General features: G+C 39.9%; 1 protein-coding gene across 2 annotated transcripts; it reads right to left on the bottom strand.

The window, feature by feature from the left end:
- Positions 1-272: 272 nt before the first annotated feature.
- Positions 273-22,202, bottom strand: fbxl20 (F-box and leucine-rich repeat protein 20). Of its 2 annotated transcripts, none has more exons than XM_088331160.1 (15): positions 21,897-22,202; positions 15,355-15,416; positions 12,124-12,178; positions 11,972-12,046; positions 11,807-11,901; positions 11,635-11,703; positions 9,962-10,057; positions 9,710-9,836; positions 9,549-9,623; positions 7,653-7,783; positions 7,493-7,553; positions 7,324-7,368; positions 4,112-4,168; positions 3,802-4,014; positions 273-1,329 (listed from the first exon to the last, which is right to left on the bottom strand). In XM_088331160.1, exons 1-15 carry the CDS (start codon positions 21,936-21,938, stop codon positions 1,222-1,224), a joined length of 1,311 nt encoding a protein of 436 aa, XP_088187286.1. In that variant the 5' UTR covers positions 21,939-22,202; the 3' UTR covers positions 273-1,221. The 2 variants fall into 2 exon arrangements, with proteins under 2 accessions (XP_088187286.1, XP_088187295.1); XM_088331169.1 differs by lacking the exon at positions 21,897-22,202 and adding an exon at positions 21,668-21,785.
- Between the last annotated feature and the right edge of the window lie 280 nt (positions 22,203-22,482).

Genomic DNA, 22,482 nt, shown 5'->3' with positions numbered 1-22,482 from the left:
CTGCATTGTGAGTTGCTACAATGATGTTGGTACCGATGAGGAAATAAATAGATTTCACCGTCAAAACCTGGATATCAAACTAGTATTCAATTTAAAAAAGGCCTTTCATCAAGTGAATTAAATACTAAAACATTGGCACAGATTATGTTCTGTAGTTCTCAGTAAGTAATAAACAAGAATACACACCTGTGCTACAATAAATCAAATCACATCGGCGTTGCAATTTAGTGAGAAAACACATTTTTAAATAATAGTATGAATTTAAAACCAAAAAGATTTATAATTCTTTATTTCAGTTGGTGGACAGTTTATATAAGCTTTTAGGTCGATTTTAAATAGTTTAATTATTGGGTTACTTCCCTTTGAGCTGTAAGACCAAAAAATCTAATGCACAATAAAATTGAAATTATTGACTAAAATACCAATTAGGTTACTGATCATACAGTTAAAACAAAAAAAAGTGGACATTTATGAAATAGAAATTGCAAATTAATGGTGGTGGTGTTGAACTTTATGAATTTCCTTCGTTAAAGAAACACACTGTTATCCTAATAACTTAAATCTGAGCTGTCGGACCAAAGTAGATTTTTTTTTATATGACTGTTGGCCAAGCAATTTCCAGTGAAATTACATCAGTCGTGCCTCACCTTTAAAGAGGTTAAATAGGTTTAGAATTTCCGTGGTTTCTCTCAAGCCTGACACATCTTTGACCATTGCCTTCTATCGATCCACCACCAGGTCGCAAAAGCATTTTACACTGTGCCTTTAATCGCAAAAAAAAAAAAAAACTCAATTTAGGTTAATTCAAAATCACACAATCCCAATTTACATTGACATTCATACTTTTGAATCATAAATTATCCATTTAACATGTCATTGGAGAGCGTGAGGGTGACAAATTAACTGAACAAAATCCACACTGGCATGGGAGGAACAAGTAACCTCAGGAAGGTCTGAGACGTGATTGAAAGCTCACACCTCAGAACCTTTGTGGGGGGGGGGGGTTGTGCTAAACATCAGCACATAATATGAAGGTGTGGAGTGTGTGTTACCCTGCACTGTTTGGTGTCTCTTCAGCTCCTCAAGTGTGGGATGCAGCAAGAATGGACTGTTTGGCCATGGTAGGTTGGGGTTCCAATTGAGAAGCTCAAATTGGAGGGATTTCGGCACACATGGGATGGAATGGAGAATTCCAGTGTCGTTTTTTTTTTTTTTTCTGCATCATAGCACAACACAGCAGCGGCAAAACCTCTGACGGCTGCCCCCCACCGAAGGCGGAGGAGTCACGGGGGCAAAGTACGCATGCACTTTGATGTTAGGCAGGTAGGTCTACAAAAGGCAGAAGACAAGGACATTTGTTATCCCTAAAGGGATTGATTATTTGTATTTCATATAACATTTTCTGTTTATTATTATTTCTACTGTATTTTTCCTCCAAAACAAAGGGATTAATCTTTTAAAATCAGTGGTCGGCAACCACACGCCCACGGACCGGTACCAAACTATGGGCCATTTGGTACCAGGCCAAGCAGAAAATAAAGTTGCCCTTCCTTATTGAAATTACTGTATTTATTCGATTAAACACACAATTTTTTTTTTACTAATAACAACCTCAGGAGTGTGTTTTACAATAGTAAATTAAAGTATATAGGCAGTTGTTAATCGGTCGAAATATCAACAATCACATTTGCTCAACATTGAATGCATTGGGAATCACGTGATTGAGAGCACCATTGATTACATAGGAAAAGGCTTTAGATTTGATCTCATCATCACACTATACTCCTAGTACCACATGGTCTTGCTTCAATTACCATTAAAACGCACATGATTGGTCAATTGTTGTACATTGTTTTGCCGGAATTATTTCTCATAACGCTCCTTAACAACGTTCTTCAATGTGGCACAGGCAGGCTGGAATCTGAAATAGAACTAAGGACCATTGAACTGTGAGGCAGACATGCTAAGTAGTATCCCAATGTACCGCCTAGAACAGAAGTTGTGAACCTTTTTGACCCAATGAGTCATATAAAGACAAATATTTGGACTTTTTTAAAGAGCCACATCATATGTTTTAAGAAAAAACATAACAAAACTGCCACAACCGCTCTCCAGACAAAAGCTAATTCTTAAGCTCATTTTATTTCAACATGTGTTTTTAGATGATTTGATCAAATCTATAAAATAATAACAATGCCAGCGCCCCATATCAATATAAATATACCACTTAAAACAGGTCTCGCTCGCGTAGTTACTTAAGTTTTGAGGCTCATTTTGTAATTTTTGTCCTAAATAATGGTTTAAAAGCAAGGTGCGATAGTTTTGTAAAAATGTTACAAAATACTGCAAAAGGAGATAACATATTTACCTTCAAAGTTACTTCCACCTGCATGAAACATTACACTAAATAATTGCGCTAATCCCATTTTATCTTCGTCATATTTACGCACGAAAAGAGCCATATATGGCTAACGACCCATAGGTTACCGACCCCTGGCCTAAAATGTCAATAAAATGCAAATGTCATGAGTTAAAAAATATCAAATTCATAAAAATTCTAAACATGAAAGAGTAGAATCCCTGTATACAACTGTGTTTTGCGTTATACATTTATGAGCTCGCTTTTGCATACGTTTTTTGTGAGTATTCTGGATTTTCAGTTTTATTTTTCCTTCATATGACATATGCTTCATGTCATGAAAACATGTTGACTCCCATGTTGACCCTGGATAGCCTTGAATCTTAAATACTGTATTTTCCGAACTATCAGGCACACTTAAAAACCCCAGTTTGGCCAGAAATTTACGCCATATATACCAAAGAATACAGCGGAAAAGATTAGAAGTGCATACAGTAATCATAGGTATGCGTTACCATACAAGGTTTTATGATCTGTATGATATTCGAGCAATTATTGCACAATGATTGATCAAGTCGATAAATATTGCTGAAATTATTTGCAAAACACTGTATGCAACAGGACTCGAACCCGAGTAGTGGCAGTAAGAGTCCCGACACCACCAGTAGAATAAATAACGTATGTCAAGATATTAGACCATATCTCAATATCACACTACGGTGCAAGGAACACTGATTTGCATAGGGCGTTATGACAGGTTAAACAGACTTTCCACTTTTTGGCCAACGAATCTAAGAGAATGGAGAAAACAAAGTCTTTCAACAAAATACTATACAAGCGCTTTTACATATACGTACATATTGGACTGAGGTTATTGACGCAAAGGTGAAGAGGTGGAGAGTCTGTTTAACAGAATGCACTTGGCAAATCTATATTGTGACACATTAAAAATGGTGTGATGATGGGATAAGGTCTAATGACATTTCGTGTTTTTTTTGTACCACTGGTGGTCTAGTTGTAGGTAGCGTTAGCGAACTCCCTGCCCCTACACGGGTTCCATTCCCATTGCACGCAATGTTTTGCAGTTTTGGTCATCGGCACATATTAGAGCATCGCATTAAGTTATTGCAATAATATGTACCAGCAAACACGGAAGGGCTTACTCTAGTCCGTTTCATGCGCCTCATAACCCAGGGCATATTATGCAGGAAATATAAATGACAAAGACCATTTTTGGAGAGTGCGCTTTACAAACTGGTGCGCCATAAAGTGCAAAAATATGATAGTCATTGTGGATATTGTGCTTTTTTCAAAAAACAATTCCTCAAGGCTTGTTTCACTGACATTGTTCACCATTATCACTCTATCAGTTGCTTGGAGATCAAAAATTCTCTGCAGACATCTGCGCTCATTTAAGGACATTAGCAGCAAAACACACTCACCCTTAGCCTCTTGATTCCAGCGCGGGTGATCTGCTGGCAGTCGTAAAGCTCGATGCGATCTAAACAGTGGCAGCACTTGAGGTGCTCAAGAGAAGCGTCTGTGATAAGCGGGCAGTTGTCCAGCTCGATCACCTCCAGCCTGTAGTGGGCGGATGGCCCGCTGCCTAGGTGGCGGATGCCATCATCGGTGATGAGCTCGCAGTGAGACAGGCTCTGCGAGGATGGCAAAAGATGGTTAGGAACTCTGTGACGGCAGCACAGCCCTGACATGCTCGCTGTGAGTCAGCAAAATTAAAAGCGCAGCATTCACCAGAACTTGCAGCCGAGGGCAGTAGATCGAAAGCTGTATGAGTGTTGCATCTGTAATCTGAGATCGAACACAAACAAAAAAAGAAAAAACAATGGTGTAGTAATGTTAATAGAAGAAAATGATCCATTCTTGAATGGGATTTTTGACTGTCATACACCAGGGGTCCCCAACCACAGGGCCACAGACCAGTACCTAGCCGTCGGCCTTGGGTAGAGGTAGGATTAGGCCTAAAAAAATCCAGGCCCATCCAACCATAGTCGCGGGTATAGAAACCTGAACCTGCCCAAACCCAACAGATTAACTTGAGTTGATAAACTGAGCACAAAGTAAATCCGAAGCTTTATCTCGCCGCCGAAACGTAATTCAGCGCCGAAGTGTGCATTTCGCCTGAAGTACCCAGCTTCGGGTTTACTTTCAGCCGAGTCCCAAAAATCAAGTGTGCACTTCGAAGTGCAGTGCTGAAATAAATTGTCCGGCGCCGAACTGCAGCAAAATGAAACCGAAAAAAAAAATCCTAAGATGCAAATTACGGTACAAGCTGCAAAAAGGGCAAATATTTGGCCCGAAAGCAGAAAGAAAGTTTGTATAGCTTGTAAGCTATTGGCGAGAAGTGGACATAAGCAACATAGATGTGGAAAAAGGAATCGTCGCATCTACCATGACATAGAATATGAACATTTTCTTTGGATTTCATTATTTGGAGTTAAACTGATAGTTTGGTGAGCATGTTCTTTATGATAAAGTTATCTGCTGAAGTGTGTTAATCAAATAAAAGTACAGTTACTTAAGAAAAGATATTACTCAAGTGGAAATAAAAAGCAGTCTAAATAATGACTGAAGTAAAAGTGAATGCATGTTGTGCTGATCCTCCACGAAAGGGGAAAAGAAAACCGAAAGAGAAGCCTGGCCCAGCCTGGTTTAGTAATTGACTTATTAAGCCTGGGCCGAAGAGCTTATCTCTATTACACGGCCACACAGAAAAAAAAATAATTTCCATTAAATTTTGCTTATTAGAGTTTTATCTCTTCTGCTATGATCATAAAGACTGCCCTGGGAAAGTGACCCGGGCGTTTGAGGCGTGCATTTGAATTAGAGTTGGTGTAGTTTGTTTGGGCTGGCGTAGTTGCCTGTTGGGCTGGGCAACTGTCACGTTAGAAGTGAGGATCCCAGCCCGTTCAAGTCAAGTCAAGTCAAGTCATTTTTATTTGTATAGCCCTTAATCACAAAGAGTCTCAAAGGGCTGCACAGGTTATTGCACAGACTATTATTTCAGACTATTATTACACCATCCCCTGATCTAGAACCAACATGAGGGCAAGGAAAAACTCAAAAACCTAAACATGAGGAAAATGAAGAAACCTTGAGAAGGGACCGCACATGTGGTATCCCCCCCTTTCAGGATTACCAGACAGCAAAGGATGTTGCAATTACAAATAATACACAGATATTGTCCACAAAAAGTATAGGTTATTCATATGCTATAGAGTAGAAGTGTGTTTTAAGCTTTGATTTAAACATTTCCACTGAGGTTGCAGATCGGATCTCAGGGGGAAGAGCATTTCACAGCACCGGTGCCCGGATGGAGAACGCTCTCGAACCTGCGGAACACTTCTTGGCTCTTGGGATCACCAGTAGACCGGCGCTTTCAGAACGAAGGCTTCGGACTATTTCATGTTACAATGACTATGCAAAAAATGTCTTCAATAGACGAGTAAACAAACTGAAGGCTTTTCTGCAAAGGAGTCTAGATCAATCGTTGCAGTTCTAGGATGCATGAAATCCCCGCGTCGTAATCATCGCCCGGAGAAAACACAACACCAACACACTTTTCTCAGAGTTTCTTTCGGCAAGTTTGTATTTTTGATCACTTGCCACGCAGCTCAAGGTGACATGTTGCATTAATCAGTAGAATAGCTACGAGAGTGGATTGCAGTGACTTGGCAGAGAGTTGCCAATGTCATGTGATGTTTGGGCGTGTTACAAGGACTCCCAAATGTTGCACATTGGATTTACACTTATTATTATTATCATCATCATCATCAATATAATTCTTGTTGTTATTATTGGGCAAGAACATAAAAATATTGTCAGACATTAAGCCAATCTATGGTAATGATAAGGTTGGGGACCACTGTCATGGATGCCACATAGGGTTCCCAATCATTGAATGCTATTGTCAGCTGTGTGCTATTAGGATTGTAATGGTGTAGTAATGCTTGTCCATGTCTGCAGTGAAAATCCAGCCGGTTAGTTACTTTACTGCCTAACTCCAGCCTATAGTTGGCGGTCACACCTATTTTTCTGAGAAAATTGACTGGAGACCAATGTAGCAGAAGATAATGGGAGAAGAAATCAGTAGCTTGAGAGTAGGACATTGTTTCTAAGAATGTAAAACCTGCTGAATACAGGCAAAAAAAAAACGTGGAAAAAAATTATATTTCTCGGCTTACTAGTGTATTCGAAAAAGCCAGGAACGATGGTAGTAACTCCAATGTTATTGCAAGAGTTGGCAAAATAGCAGCGGTTGCATACATGTATTACAGTTACACAAACATTTTGAGAGACCGTTCTTTCACCTGCGGTCTGACAACTAATTACGGAGAGCACTAAAATTGTGTGAAAAAAGGCTTGTTTTTGCTTAATTTGTCTACGAAATGTAGGTCTTTGGCTAAAAGGCGGATTACTGAAAAATGGAAAAAGTTTTTTTTTTCCAGATAGTTACTGTGTTTGTATAATACTAACAGGTGGTTCACTGTAGGCCTTTTAAGATTAGTCAAAATACTTAAAAGTATAAGCCCAGGTGAGTCCCCTTTTCAGAAAATGGCTATCACTCAAAGAATTAATAAATCAGTTTATGTTGGTATATGAGATGACACACAACTATTATATCACAATAGCCCCAAAAATTTCAAGCATAATATAGAACAAAAAGAAAAATTCTAACAGAAGCAATTGCTGTTGTGTGAGACATTGCCAAGTGTGGCTAAGAGTTGGGCATGAGCTCTGGTCACGAGTGTTTTTTGTTGGTTAGGTTTTACAGAAGCTAAAACCTTCACCATTGGGATTGTGGTTCTTCTTCCCACATTACAATAAGTGTACTGTAGTTTTAAACACTTGGCAGATAAATCATAAATACAAAAAAAAACATCATCCAAAAAAGCACCGGTAATAACTATTCCAAAAATTAACTGCAAGATAGTGTTGTTACTTACCTGCACACATTCTTCTAAATCCATCTTTTCAAGCTCGTGGCAATTCTGAAAACATTTAACAGATTGGCGTGCCATTAAGTAAAAAAAACTATAGGTTTGCTCATTTAAAAATGGTCCTACCAATCATTAAACAGTAAGTGTTTGTTTTCATCAGTCTGGTTGCACTCACTCTTGCTAGAGTCGTGAAGCCCACGTCTGTAAGTTGAGAGCAACGGGCCACCTCTAATATTCTAAGCAGGACAAAGAGCATTGAGATACAAAATGGCATCACCATTAGTCAACCCATGCTATTACAGACAATCCGTTTTTTAAGTGTAGTAAGGTATTACCTGAGACGGGGGCAGTTCTGTCCGAGCGTGTGCAAGATGGCATCTGTGATGTTGCCGCAGCCTGACACACACAACGATTGAAGACGGTGGCATCCTCGGCAAATGATAATGAGGCCGTCGTCAGTTATCTGCTACTCGAGATAGGGAGAAAAGTATACCACAGCGGAAAGAAGGAGCTACAATTAATAACAGGTTTTTTTCTACCAGTTTCCGATACAAACAACTGTGGTTGGAACCAATGACTTTATACCACCAAATATAATTCCAACTTTATCTTAAACACGTTATAACCTGCGTGATAAAATATGGCAGGTAATATATTTCCAGGCTGCATAATCTGAAAAAAATCAATTTCCCTCATCTAAAATGAAAGCAAAGAAAATGATTAAACAATGCAATTCTTCATTTGCATCTATTGATATAAATCAGTGGTTCCCAAACTGGGCGGTAAGGAAGAGGGGGGCGTAAGTCCGAACTGCCTGAAACGTTTCTATTCACTGTTTGATACCGCTGTTGAAATCTTCCAAGACTCCAATTCTGTTCTATGTGATGAACTAAGAAACTATTCACAAAGTTCAATAGAGTTAATTTGCAACTGCAAGGAAATGAAGCTAACCTAATTAAAGTCAAATTAGCTATCTCCGCCATCCTGGCCAAGTTAGAGTTGTTTAAACGAAACATAGCCCGCCATGCACTCTACCAGTTCCCAAGCCTCTCTGAATTGGATAAGGAAAAAGGCATACCAGACGATGACCTTCAAGTGCATTGTACACACCTGGATGAGACATGTCTGAGAGATTTGAGGACATTTTATTGCTTGAAATACCAGACTGGGTGATCAATCCATTCCTAAATGTCGACGGTGAAGAAACTGGAGTGACAGAAGAATAACTGATTTCAATTCAAAACGACATTGAGCTAAGGCAAAAGTTCAAAAAGTCATATCAAGATTTTTGGTTACAAAAGAAAATCTCTGACTGCTATCAAGTGCTGTGGAACAAGGTCAAGATGTACTTTATTGCCTCCCCAACATCAAATTTAGTAGAACGGGGCTTCAGTGCAGTCGCCATGCTTCTTTCCAAGCAGAGAAACCGACTGAAAATGACTGACCGCGGGGATCTACAACTTCATCTTAGTGAGTTCCAACCTGATGTTGAGAAGCTTTCGTCCCTGCACCAAACACATCCATTCCATTAATTTTAAGGGGAAGAAAATTAAGGTTACTGGTGGAATGTTCATTTACCATGCTATGTTGCTGAAACAGTTAAAACTGCTACAAATAAATTGGTTTACTAAATTGGGTTTTATGTGTCTGAGGTGGGTGGAGGGAGGGGAGAGTTGCACTAGGAATTCACTGGGGAGCCAAGGAGGCCCAAGCCTGCAAATGTTTGGGAACCATTGATATAAATCAATGTTAGCTGCCATAAGTTTACAATTTTAGATACTGAGATATTTACTAAGAATCTATTCTGATGCTTACATGAACATAAACTGCAAAATATATTATAATATTTTATATTGTGAGATTTGGATCGTTTTATGCATTTTTTCCCATTACTATTACAATTTGTAACTTTTTCAAGTAAATGAAACTTACAAAATTATTGACCAACCAGTATTTCTTTTAAAATACACAATTAACTGATAGTTCATTTATTTTTGCTTTTCAAAAAATAGATAATAGATAATACATAATGTCCCTTTAAGATTGCCTTGTAAGGAGTGGTGGACTGGAGCCAAGTACATCTTTGACACAAAACTGAAGTTAATCTTGTGACCATTTTGTTCTTGTTTTTGTTTTGTATAAATACGCCTACCCTCACAATTTACCTGTAAGGCTCTCAAATTAACTTCCGAGCAGCCTCACACTTTGACTTGGATGTTGACAGCACTTACCGAGCATGTCTGTAAGTTGAGTGTGACCAATTCTGGACAGTTCGCCCCAATATGCTTCAGTGCTTCATCTTCGAGCTAAAAAAGGGAGAAAAATAACTAAAGCCATGCCACAGAATCACTGGTGAAATTCCAGGGGGGATGTAAGAAAACTCTGAGCACACCTGTGTGCAGCCTTTTAGGAAAAGACCCTTAAGTCCCGGACAGGATCGAACCAGGGCCTCAATGCCGTCCTTTGTGACCTGATCACACCAAGAGATATTAAGCTGCTCCAGCAGCGGACAGCCCTCGCTTCAGTGGAGGGGGGGAAGACACACAAAAAGACTGTTTTGTAAACTTGAGCATGGTCATGCTTGTTGCTTTTCCTCACATTTTTCTCATTTGTACAGGCCAGGTATGTATTGTGTGCTTTATACCTTAGGGCTTTGAGCGACAGGCTAGTAATTGAGGTACAAGAAGCGAGGTCCAAGTGCTTCAACTTTGGGCAGAACTTGCTCAGGCTGTTACACGTGCTGCAGAGACAACCAGATTTTTTTCCTGCTCGTTACTTTTTCCAAATAAGGAAAACATTTTTCTTAGGTTAATATTGTCAAATGAATCTTACAGGGGTACCTCTTTGTACAAGCACCTCTACACACGAGAATTTGCCCAAGACGCACCACAGAAAATGGTGTCGCTACGAACCTGGAGGTTAAGGGATCTAAACAAAACCAGCCACCCACCACCTTTCTTCACAAAGAAAAATCCAGTTCACAAGCAGTACCAATGGCTACCACAAGAGAATGCTCGAGTGCTCGAGACCACTCAACAATAGTGAAAGCCCCTTAGACACCTGATTGCGCACATTGGTTACACCTGTTGGTTGGTCTGTTCCCTTAACCACTAAGGTTGTAAGGGCAACATTTCCTGTGGTGTGTCTTGGGTGAGTGCAGCCTAGTGGCACCCTTCCCTCTCCAGGCAAACATACTTTTCCACCTGGTATACCTGTAGAGTACCTATATACCGCAGCAAGTTCGTTTTGATCTCATCACTTTGATCGCATTTTATAGCATCTCCTGTTTTGTGACTTATGTAGTATCTGAGAAAAAAAAAAAAGGATGATTGAAACGAAGCAAAACCATAATAGAAAAACACGAGCACGATGTCCGTGAGTGACCAAGCCAAGGAGTACAATTGGGAAGCAGCGAGTACGATCACAAAGCCGCGCAAGAATTTACACAGTGCTTGGCTGCAATAATATCTGAGGGAGGTTACATTCCTGTTGCAAAAAAACAAACAAAAAAACAGACAAACCAGATGAGCTGGCGTCTAAGCAGGATCTTAAAAAGGTGCTGGCTAAGTGGGAAGAAGTTGCTGCGTTCGTTGAAAAAATAAAACATCCAGAAAAAGTGGCAACTGGTCGTACGAAAACTCTAATGACAATTGCCTTACGCGTTTACATAACATTTTGAAGGGGATGCAGACAAATCTCCTTGAATACGGTTTTTCTTTTTCTTTTCAAAATACATGTTGAGAGTGATAGTAGTGAGAGTCCAGCTAAAAGGCCAAAAGAGTGTGATGAGTAAAAAAATGGTACTGTAAAAATGTGCGTTCAAAAATGTTTAAAGTTACAAGGACTTTATTTTTAAGTGTACAATAAGTGCTTACGTATCATCAAAAGTCATGTGCTGTCACGCTTCCTGCACCTCCACAACACACACACCTTTGTTTCAGCAGCTCATGTTAAACTCACATTTTATGTTGTTGAAACCATGTTATTCATCTCATGTAATTGTTTTATCTTGGGAGAATTTTCTCATTACACGAGCAATTAGAGCTACGAGCACAAAATCCTGGAACAAATTAAGCTCGTTAATAGAGGTACCACTTTATTTTAAAATGTAAACTAATTTCCCCTTTGATTATAATTTGTCATACATATGAGGTTTAAAGTTTGAGCCAGAAATGTCCCGATCAAGTTTTTTGGTGTACCCTCGTCTGAAAAATAAAAAAAATATTATAAAGCAAACTGAGGGTAAGTATACATTATTCACATTTTCTTACAGCTATTTGCGTTTTTTCAGTCCAAGTTTCAAATTGTATACTATACCTGTCAGTGATTTTAGTGCAGCCATTCAAACTAAGCATTTCGATGTTCCTGCAGTTCTGTGCAAAGGTCCTACAAAAGTACACAGACACACACAAAACAGTTCATAAGTGTTGATTCAATAGCAGAATTTAAATGACCTACAGTACTCTCAACTTCTAGGTGGGTTTCTCACCTCAGGGCGCTGTCGCCCACACCGAGACACCCACGTAGGCTTAGCTTCCTCAGAAAGCCCCCACATCGCTTTGAGATGTTTTCAACCACTCGGCCCTGGAAAGACAATAGTGTCGACCTGATGATCAGCACACATGAATTCAAAATTTAAAGAAACAAAGCCCACCTCAATGTCCCGCTGAAAGTCAAAGAGGTCGATCTGCTGCCAATTGCTTCCATCAAGAGCCAGAACATTCCACGACTGAGGGCAAATGGAAATGGTTGTCATAAGAGACACAACTGAAATTTGGATTTGGGATTATAAGACAATTTACTAACCCGTGAAACCTGGGCACAACGACACAGTGTCACAACATCCAGGAAGGAAAAAATTCTACAAGTAAGACACAGACAGTTACAATCACATGTTCTCAATGGGAAAACAGCATTAGAAAATATATGAAAGAAGGTAAAAACCCAGACCTTTCAGGTACACAACAATTAGCAGATTATTTTATTCAAGTTAGTGTATGTAAGTGGATTTAAGGTGGGCAAGTGGTAATGTGATAAAATAATGTCCCGGTTTATAATCTGAAAGCATTAGAGCAACCAAGACAAGGAGTACAATCATTTGTATTAACCATGTGGAAAACATCGGCACACATTATATTTGTCTTCCTTCAGTCATACTGATGTCACCTTGCATCTTTAGAACATCCAAGGCTGCAAGCCAGTGAAAAGTGTAATGGTCTGGAAGCATTGAAGCAGAGAGATCCCATAGTCGAGCGAGACAGAGGCTCAAGTAATGGCCTTCATTTTGCTAAGAGGCTTATGTCCCTCTAGTCTGAAAACAATTTGAACGTTGTATAACTTAAAGGCATCCATTTTAATTGAGCAAGTTGGGAGGAGTCGCAAATAGAGAGAAAACTGATATTCTGTGTATATCGTCACCAGAAGTAATGCATGCATTGTCTTTTTGGTGAAGACCAATTGTATATTTAAAGGGACTTATTATTATTATGTTTTTAACTTTTTAATTTAGAATGGACTTAGGTTAATAATAATTATATTCTGAAATAGTCTGTGAAGCCCTTTGAGACTTCTTGTGATTAAAGGCTATATAAATAAACATGACTTGACCTAGTTTCTATTGACAAATAGGTCTATGAAATGCCTCCCTCAATCAAGTGAGAAGTGATCTTATTTTTCCATAGGATAGTAGTAACCCCTTGGTCAGTCACAAACCCATATATTTTTCGAGATCATAAGAATTCAAGTGGCTAATTTGGAGAAAGGACAAAAACTACATGAAACTGGAGTGGAATGTGTGCTCGAGTAATCCAAGTACTTATTCTTGAAAGGATGTAGTTTCAAAGAGCTATGATCTTTTTTTTCTAATTTTCTTCCTTTTTCCAACGTGCCAATTTCATTTTTTTCAGCTTCTACTCTTAGGGAAACCTTACAGGTTACCCCAAAGCCAACACTAGCAGGTACAGAGACCATTTTATTACCCGACCTCACTATCTCTTCTGAACAGCCATAAGAAGTGTTTTAACCGATAAAATATTCTTTTTTATGAGAAGTTTTTTTAAATAGATGAAACACTTTACTGGAGCACTGGTTTTATTTTCCTTGTTTTTATCGACAATTTTAATATAGGCATTGTAATTTAGAATGTTCATGCTTCACACAAGTCAAGAGATTATAAAGAGCAATAAATTAACAACAACTGTACTTTAAACTATTATCTTATATCATACTTTCTGTTTACAGCATTTCAGCTGTAAAACACCTGGGTTTCTTTGCAAGTGTATGGATTGGCACAATGTACCAGCTCCAGGCACAGGCTGCAATTACACTTTGGGCTTAAGTTGGCAGTCTTGAGTAAAAAAAAGGACAAAGTCTGCACTGCAACCAATAAACGATGCAGATTTACCAGTACAACCAGAATATTCTAAAGTTACAGCTTTAGTGTAAATTGTGCTGAAATATGTCATTGTGGTATTTTAGAATAGAACAGAACAGAACAGAATAGAATATACCTTTATTATCATTGTTACAAAATGGGTTGAACATATTGTGACAACGAAATTGGACGTGGCACTCCAGTTTAACATTTTACAGTGCGGATTAAAAAAAAAAGATAAAAGATAATTTACACTATACTTACACAAGAAAGGGTGGGCATGTAGAGGCAGAAGATATTTACATTGGGTGTTTACATACAGTTTTGGGATCGTATTAATGCAATATGCTGTAGTGAAAAATAGGCAACACTGTGCAAAGTAAGCATAGGCCTGAATACAATTTTACATCTGTATGAGGTAGTGTGTTTGCAAGAGTCTCAGTTTTTTGTGCAGTGTGTGTTAATGGTGGTGATGGCTCTGGGGAAGAAACTATCTCTGAGTCTGTTTGTTTTTGTTTTGTGTGACCTGTAGCATCTGCCGGAAGGCAGCAGATCAAAGAGATGGTGGCCTGGGTGAGAAAAGTCCTCGATGATGTTTTCTGCTCTGCTGAGGTCACGAGAGCAGGCAATGTCCTCCAGACTGGGTAGAGAGCAACCAACGATTCTCTGGGCTGTGTTGATGACCCTCTGAAGTGTTTTCCTGTCTGCTGCCGTGCACCCAGCATGCCACACCGTAATGCAGTATGTCAGAATTCTCTCCACTGTGGCTCTGTAGAAGGACACCTGCAGCTGCTCTTTCAGATGATTTTTCCTGAGCACTCTCAGGAAATGGAGTCGCTGCTGGGCCTTCCCTACTACTACTCTGGTGTTTGCAGACCAGGAGAGGTCATCGGGGATGTGTACACCCAGGAATTTGGACGAGTGCACTCTCTTTACACAGTCTCCGTTTATAAGGAGTGGTGCTGGGTTCCTGCCTTTCCTCCTAAAGTCCAGTATGAGATCTTTTGCTTTTGTGGTGTTCAGTATGAGGTGGTTTTTCGAACACCACGTTGTCAGTGACTCCACCTCATCCCTGTACGCCGCCTTGTCCCCTTCAGAGATGAGGCCGACCATGGTAGTATTGTCGGAGTACTTGGTGGGTATGTGAGCAGTCGGATGTGCAGAGGGTGAAAAGCAGCTGGCTCATTAGACATCCTTGGGGGGAGCCAGTGCTCAGTGTTAGGGTGGGAGAGACGTGGTTGCAGAGTATCACAGACTGTGGGTGGTTTGAGAGGAAGTCCATTATCCAGTGGCAGATGGAGGAAGAGAGTCCTAGGTGAGAGAGTTTCTCCACCAGGATCTCCGGGATAATGGTATTGAAGGCTGAGCTGAAGTCCAGAAAGAGCATTCTGATATAGCACCCCCAGTGGTCCAGGTGGCTCAGCGCGGTGTCAAGTGCGGTGTTTATGGCGTCGTCAGTGGAGCGGTTTGCGGTTTGAGGAAAGCAATTGTGTGACAAATCACACAATTGAAAACAGTGTGAAAACAAGGATATGGATGACAGTGCAAATGTCTGTTAAGGCATTTGAGTGGTTTGAAATTAAATAACAACATGCCTAATATACATATTAACAAGCAGTTCACAGTTGGTATATGTGGGGTAAAAATGTCAAAAGGTCACTTACCGCAGCAAGAGCTCCTTGGGTAGCTTCTTATTAATGACGGCCTCGTCGCTGTTTGTGAACATCTGCAAGATGCACAATACACCTAACATTAGCAAAGGTCTCAGACTCAAGGTTAGAAGAGATAGCTTCAGTGTCCCTGAAATGTGAACAGTTGATAAAGAATCCAAAAGGGGAAAAAATGCACGGAAAGCACTTTGTACAATTGATAACATGTTATCCCTGTTATGCATATGTAGTTTGTTTTTTAACATTATTTCTATAAGCTTTCGCCGGAATTGAAATTACATATTTGAGTATTGTTCTACTTGTCTTGTCGGAAGTTTCACCTCTGGTCCGTACAGGCTTCATCATTTCAAGCACAGTAGCTGGATAGGACATTTCTAGGGTGAGTGTTAGGGTGGAAACAATTTGGAGTTAGGCCTCAATCACGCATAAAAAAAAACACTTCTTAATGGATTCAAAATGACAGCCTTGAAGATGCATTTGGAGAGCCCGCTAAGTTAAAGAAAATTGTGAGATTGAATCCTTCTCCTCAACACATCACTGGCATACAACAAAAGCTGTAGAGGCTTTTTGACATATGTTTGGAATGAGTCTCTGAATGGGATGGAGAGCGCAAGTTTAAGGTGGTCATCAAACATTGTCCCTGGTGAACGGCACAAATTGTTAAGTCTGGATATACCAACACTTAGGCTGTTAACGCCTGATTGGATAAGAGGAATAACGACAAAAGTCAACAACAAAAGCACATTTTTGGCCAATTGAATGTCCTGACATACAAATGAACCGCACAGATGTAAATATTGACGTACATCATTTTATAAACTTTGCAGTAAAAGCGTTTGTAAGATCGGTGCGGGAGAAATAAGGGTAAAGTCACATTCGCTTTTTCCTTTTGTAGTGATTATTCAGAAAATCAAAAGACTATTTGAACTTTTTTGCAAGTGTTTTGCTGAAGTGGCATGGGAAAGTGATGGATTGTAGCACATTTTGACAATCTTGGGGTTGGTATTCAGACACCATGCAGGCTATGTATATATAAAAAAGGTTACACCAACACATTTGTGACCAGAGACTGAACTGAGACTAACTTGTGGTGTCTATCTTTTAAAATTATTGTGAAATTAATGCTTGAACACCTTTGAGAAAACAGGGTATACGAGGAACTGTAGCAAAAGTGTGTTAAATGATGGACTTAAAATAAATGCACAAAGATCCGATGACTATTCATCTGGTTAAGTTAAAAGAAATACTAAAAACAAATTGGGATTGATGTTAACGTAAAAACATCAACACAATGGTGCAATGTGACCTTCCTGAAACAAAAGCCCAATAATAATCTCATCTCATTAGCTGCACCTCTTATCCTCAGTAGGGTCGCGGGGTTGCTGGAGCCCATCCCAGCAATCAGCGGGCAGTGGGCAGGGGACACCCTGAACTGGTTGCCAGCCAATCGCAGGGCACAGAGGGACAGACAACTCGCTCGCTCATTCACACCTAGGGACAATTTGGACCGGTCAATCCACCTGAAATGCATGTCTCTGGAATGTGGGAGGAAACCGGAGTGCCCGGAGGAAACCCACCCAAGCACGGGGAGAACATACAAACTCCGCACAGGTAGGCTGGTAGCTGGATTTGAACCCACACAGGAGGTTCCCAAGACCTTAGAACTGTGCCGCACACGCGTTAACCACTGCGCCGCCGTGCTGCTGCTCCCAATAATAATAATAATAATAATAATAACATTTTTAAGTTTTGGCACGCAGGGACACTGCTTCTGAAAACATATTTCTATGTTATGGCACTGTTTTAGTTAATTTTCAGACATTTATCAAAAACAAAGCAAAGCATATTCAAAAGAGAAAAAAATCAAGACATGTTAACAAAAAAGAGTCAGAAGAAGTAGTAACTTGCACTAGTTTTATAGAGGTGGAATTAATTGACATGCTAAACCAAAAATAAGCAAGATAACTACTTGCAAGCAGGATCCTATCGTCTTCAGAACAAAACATTAAGGAATGACTAAATGAATGGCTGAAGAGCTTAGCAGTAGAATATATAACTACATCTTCCCACACACACACACACACAATACCTACTGCTTTGACTCCAGTGAGGTGATGGGACATTTTTGTTAATCAGATTTAGGGGCCAATTGACCGATATCTCGCCTTGTTCTCTCTGGCAAAATAATCTAGAGCTCCATGTACAGTCGACGGGCATACATTGTCCCTCCGCTCACCCTTTTGTAATTCAACCTTAAATGAACCGGACGTCGCATGAATGTGAGGGTTATGCTTTCTCCGGCGGGCCAACTGAGGTCAACAAATGCAGTGTTCATTTTACCTTTGAAAAGTGATGGGTCCCGGGGACTCGCATGCTCAAAAATCTATGGGTCCCAACAGAGATCTATGGGTCCCCAAAATTTAGTGTTATCGAGGTTGAAATCGTAAATCGGCGACAAATATATAATATAAATCTATATATTCATTCAGTTTTAATCATCAAATTATTAATTCATTTTCTGCATCAAATTTTTGTTGGTAATATACCGATTAAAGGGATAACCACAAACCTGTCTTTTCTTTTTTATTTTGTCCTTTTATTCTTCCTTTTTTTCTTAACTTGTTTATACAACATAATTCGTAATATCACTCATCAAAGCAAGTGAGCCGTTTGAGAGCCGGCTCTTTTTAATGAGTTGAGCCAAAAAAGCCGGATCTCTAAAAAAAGACTGACTTCCTTTCACTACACAAGGAGATCTCGTTGGCCGAGATCGGCGTGCAGACGAAAACTCGAACTGCGAGACTAAAACAACATCTGCCGGATCTGCCTGACGAAAAGTTTGGAGTGCGGTAAATCTTTGTAAAAAAAAAAAAGTAATCGGGTAACAATGACAATTTTGTGGCAAAAAGGATGCGTCCTGGGGACGCACGTTGATTTGAGACGATGCGTTCTCAGCAAAAATGATGCGTCTAGGACGCAGGGACGCGGGCAAACGAGAACACTGCAAATGAAGTGGGCTGAAGAACTACCACAGCTGTGACCTTAATCAAACCATCATTTTGCAGAACTATATATACATATATAAAACAAATTAAAACTACGGAATTCAAAAGCTTGTTATGCTCACCCCACAAGTCATTTTAAACTTGCACAGCCGAAATTGTCTCTTTGACATAACCTGTACATGCCTGTTCTTTATATGAATATCTAAGAAAGTGAAAGAAAACAATTTGGACCACTTCAACGTGGTTGTGAAAAAAATTCAATAGCAGATTTTACTAACCTTTAGGATAAGACGTATGATATAGTTTGTAAAAAAACATAACTTTTACAAATAAAAGAAAAAGGTTAATCACTTTGTGATTTCTGAAAATCCACAAGAATAGTCATTGCATAACGGTGGTCTGTTTTTTTCAGCCACTTTTAAATACCTCTGTTTTTGTGTTTTGAAAAACATAAAAGTATCACTAGTGCTGCTTATACCAATAACATTAAGTGCTTCCCTGGTGATGACATCTGCAGAGGTCAATTGCAAGGACTGTGTTATTGTCAATAACAATAATAATTGTCATTGGTAGTTAACATGTTACCATAATATACAGTACAGTAAGACCTCTGTTATCGCGGTTAATGGGGACCAAAACCACCCGCGATAAGTGAAAATCCGCGAAGTAGCGGCGCACCTTAAAAAAAAAATTTAAAAAAATATTTTAATTATTATTTTTTTTAGACCCGGTTAATGGGGAGCAAAACCACCCGCAAAAAGTGCAAATCTGAGAAGTAGCGACGCCCCTTCAAAAAGAAAAAAAAAAAAAAAAAAAGAAAAAGAAAAAAATCTCATCTCGTCTCATCATCTGCACCGCTTATCCTTATTAGGGTCGCGAGCGAGCCCCTAACCCGCGGCGCGGTACGCACGACACCGCGACAAGCCGAGCGGGTCGGGCGCTCCGCGCGGAGGCCGGCCTGTCGGAAGCGCAGCAGAATGCGCGTTCACGCGAGGGGGGGAAGATTTTGTACGGGAGTCGGATTTGGGCACAACACCGGCGCCCGGCGTCTCCCGCTCGGGCCGCGATGGCTCTACATGGCGCTACACGGCCCTCGATGGCTCCGGCCGACGGACGAGCGGCCGCGGGGGAAAGGGTTAGGGAGGACCAGTGGGGTTAGGGAGCGGTGAAGCGGAAGCCGCACCAAAACCGCGCGCCGGGCAACGAGAACGGCGCGCCGTGCTAGGGTCGTCGGCCGAGGGGGATTCCCGCAAAAAGTGAAAATCTTCAAAGTAGCGACGCCCCTTCAAAAAATAAATAAATAAATAAATAAAATACTATTACAGACCGTGAAGCTCTGAATCCGCGAATGTCGAACCGCGAAGTAGCGAGGTCCCACTGTATACCATTTCCTGGGAATTTATATGAAATTTATCAACTTGTTTCGGAATTATGTTGCTGCTAAATGTTATTGCACTATTTTTCATTTTACTATTGTTCTGAGGCACTTACAACTTGGGCCAGTCTCCCAGCACTAACTCGTAAATATTTTTACCTCTTAATCCTGACATTTGTTTTTAATTTTAGTTTCCTTTTTTAAGTCCTTATTACGTGTTTATCCTGGAGAGCCATGTGTAATCTCCTTGTAAACAATGTTCACTAAATTATCAATGACAATAAAGACCATTCTAAATCTAAGTCTTTATCTACTGTCATATGTATTGTCGATTTTTTTCCTTGCCCACAGTCAATACATTTTCCCATAATTCACCTGAACCAGTAATAAAAGATAGACACCACAAGTTAGTCTCAGTCCAGTCTCTGGTCAGAGTTGTCAATGGAATATTGGGGGTTTTGAATAGTCAAATCAAATAACATGTTATAATATTGGTTATTCTTTGCAATGGTGATGTACAGTTTTGAGATCATGAATTGTGGTATACAGAACTCTAGGACACAACACTTTTAAATACAAATAGGGTGAGGTAAATTCCTCTGAAGAAGCTCACCGGAAAAATATTCTGCAGCATCGTCAAGGTAAAATAACGCAAGTACAAATTTTACACGGAGGATTTAGTAAAATGAGGTAGCAGTGCCAGCACCTCCTCTACAAGAAAAGCTGCTTGATTCAAAACATAGCCTTATTATTTTCTGTCACCAGCCTTCCAGCAACAATTGAAAGCTACAGCATACATATTTTTGTGCTATGAGATTGTTATAGTGTGAAGCAGTCAAAATGTTCTGCTATCCACACCAGGTCTCAGTTTGTATTGCTGTGGGTAGCTAAGAATTACTGCAGTGTGTAATTTATTGTTCGATTGTGATTCTCACATGCCACCACTTTAACCTTGCAAAACTCCGTATTTGTCTACTGTAGAGCTTATATTTAGCGTAGCTTATCTCTAAAACCTCTCATGTATGTAAACCGTTATGTAATAATATGTGGGTTAATTTAAAGGTGAAAAAGATCACATAATCACAGATTACAGAAACGAATGCAAGGTGTCCCACTACTTTTGGTATTTATGTTTAATGATGTATTTTCTGAAGTCATATAGGCTGATAAACCATGATTTGTAGACAGACGGGAAAAATGGAACCAAACTGAAATCCAGTTGTTGAAACGCAAAATAAACTCTTTAACTTTGAAAGAAAAACAATTAACTTTTTTTCGGTTTAGCCTGCCGTCTGTAACTAGTTTTATTAACCACTTCGACAGCAGCTGGCTAGATATTGGCCTGCATCTTTAAACTGTTGCATCCATTGCGAAACTAATTAATCGAACTCAAGTGTTATTTAAAACCATTCACCGATACCTTGAACGAATAAAATGAAACAAATTAAGCGCAACAATAAGTTATTATTTTTTTTTTATAAGCAAGCATTCGTCAGGGAAAAAAACAAACTCTACTGACGCGAATAGGGGATAAAGTTTTACATTATTCAACAAACTGAACCCATGACCCCTCCTCTGACGTTCACACGAACAGTCGAGCAGAATCTTTGTTCTTTAATAAATGTCAAGTGTTATTAAAGTGTAATGCCTGCAGTCGTTTGACAATAGGAGCTTTAACACCAAACAGACTCTTCTGCTGCAAAGGACCCCAGCTCCCCAAAATTCAAACTTCACATACTCATCCAAATACGAACTTAAATTTGGGAGCTTAAACTCACTATGGCGATGTAAATTGTGATTTTTCCAACAAGGCTTTGTATGCAAGAAGCTAGGCTGTGTTTTGTTGTGACGGTGCAAATCGGTGGAAAAAAATCCAGGGACCCTCAAGGCACAACACGACGATAACAACACGAGAAGACATTTATACCGCTTTGTGTCTTCCTTATCGTGGTGACAAATCAGTCAAGGCCTTGTTGTTGTTAGCACAAAGCAACATAGCTAATCCCGAACCGGGTTTGAGCCGTCTCAATGTCGCCGTTGATTGCATTATTTGTGTATACGAATGTGATCACGAAGACTCTTTCCGAGGCCGTGTGACGTTTTTAACGCAGTGTCAAAGATTTGTTTTTAGGGGAGGGGATGTCTCGAGAACTCACCTCAAAGCGACTCCGCGAGACGCCGTTTACCTCCTTCCCCATGTCGGACGCCGCCGCTTGCCCAGTCGGTGGCTTCGGGTGCGGGCGCAGTCGGAATGCAGCAAACGAGGACGCTCTTCCTGCCGATTCTCATCCACATATATCATGCTACCGTCCTCCCCTGAGAGGGCACTAAGATTTTGGACCCCATGGAATGGGTCTACAACAGAAACAATTTCTTATTACTCGCCATACATAAAATTAACAGGACTATGTGCACAGACACCAGCCAACCCTTATTGGCTTTGTTTGTCCTCCCTCTCCCTTTCTCTCTCTCGCTCCCTCCCATCTATGCACACAATAGTCCTACATTGTTGACTCATGCAGTACGCAAAAACACAAATAAAGGACCCTTAAGTGGATTAACACCATTTAACTATTCATCAAATTGTGTCTTATTTTTAATGTGCTACGACAATGACCAGTAGCACACGACACTTAAATTGGGTTCCAATCACATTTTTCATAAATGAAAGATATATGAAATATTCCCTTTTGTTTAGAACTGGCACATACACTGTATTTTCTGCTCACATCGTTGACAAAG

This window comes from Urocampus carinirostris, chromosome 1 (assembly GCF_059441175.1).
Source record: "Urocampus carinirostris isolate Australia breed hairy pipefish chromosome 1, RoL_Ucar_1.0, whole genome shotgun sequence".
NCBI classification, from domain to species: domain Eukaryota; kingdom Metazoa; phylum Chordata; class Actinopteri; order Syngnathiformes; family Syngnathidae; genus Urocampus; species Urocampus carinirostris.
Note: the sequence above shows the minus strand (reverse complement) of the source record. Positions and strands in the feature narration are given on the sequence as shown.

What these genes read in the sequence shown, in the direction of transcription:
- fbxl20 (XM_088331160.1), bottom strand. Translation starts at nt 21,938, where the DNA reads ATGGGGAAGGAGGTAAACGGCGTCTCGCGGAGTCGCTTTGAG. An exon ending in GCCCTCGGCTGCAAGTTCTG is followed by an intron (nt 4,015 to 4,111) that starts GTGAATGCTGCG and finishes CCATCCTCGCAG; the next exon opens with AGCCTGTCTCACTGCGAGCT. An exon ending in CTGGAATCAAGAGGCTAAGG is followed by an intron (nt 1,330 to 3,801) that starts GTGAGTGTGTTT and finishes TGCCTTTTGTAG; the next exon opens with ACCTACCTGCCTAACATCAA.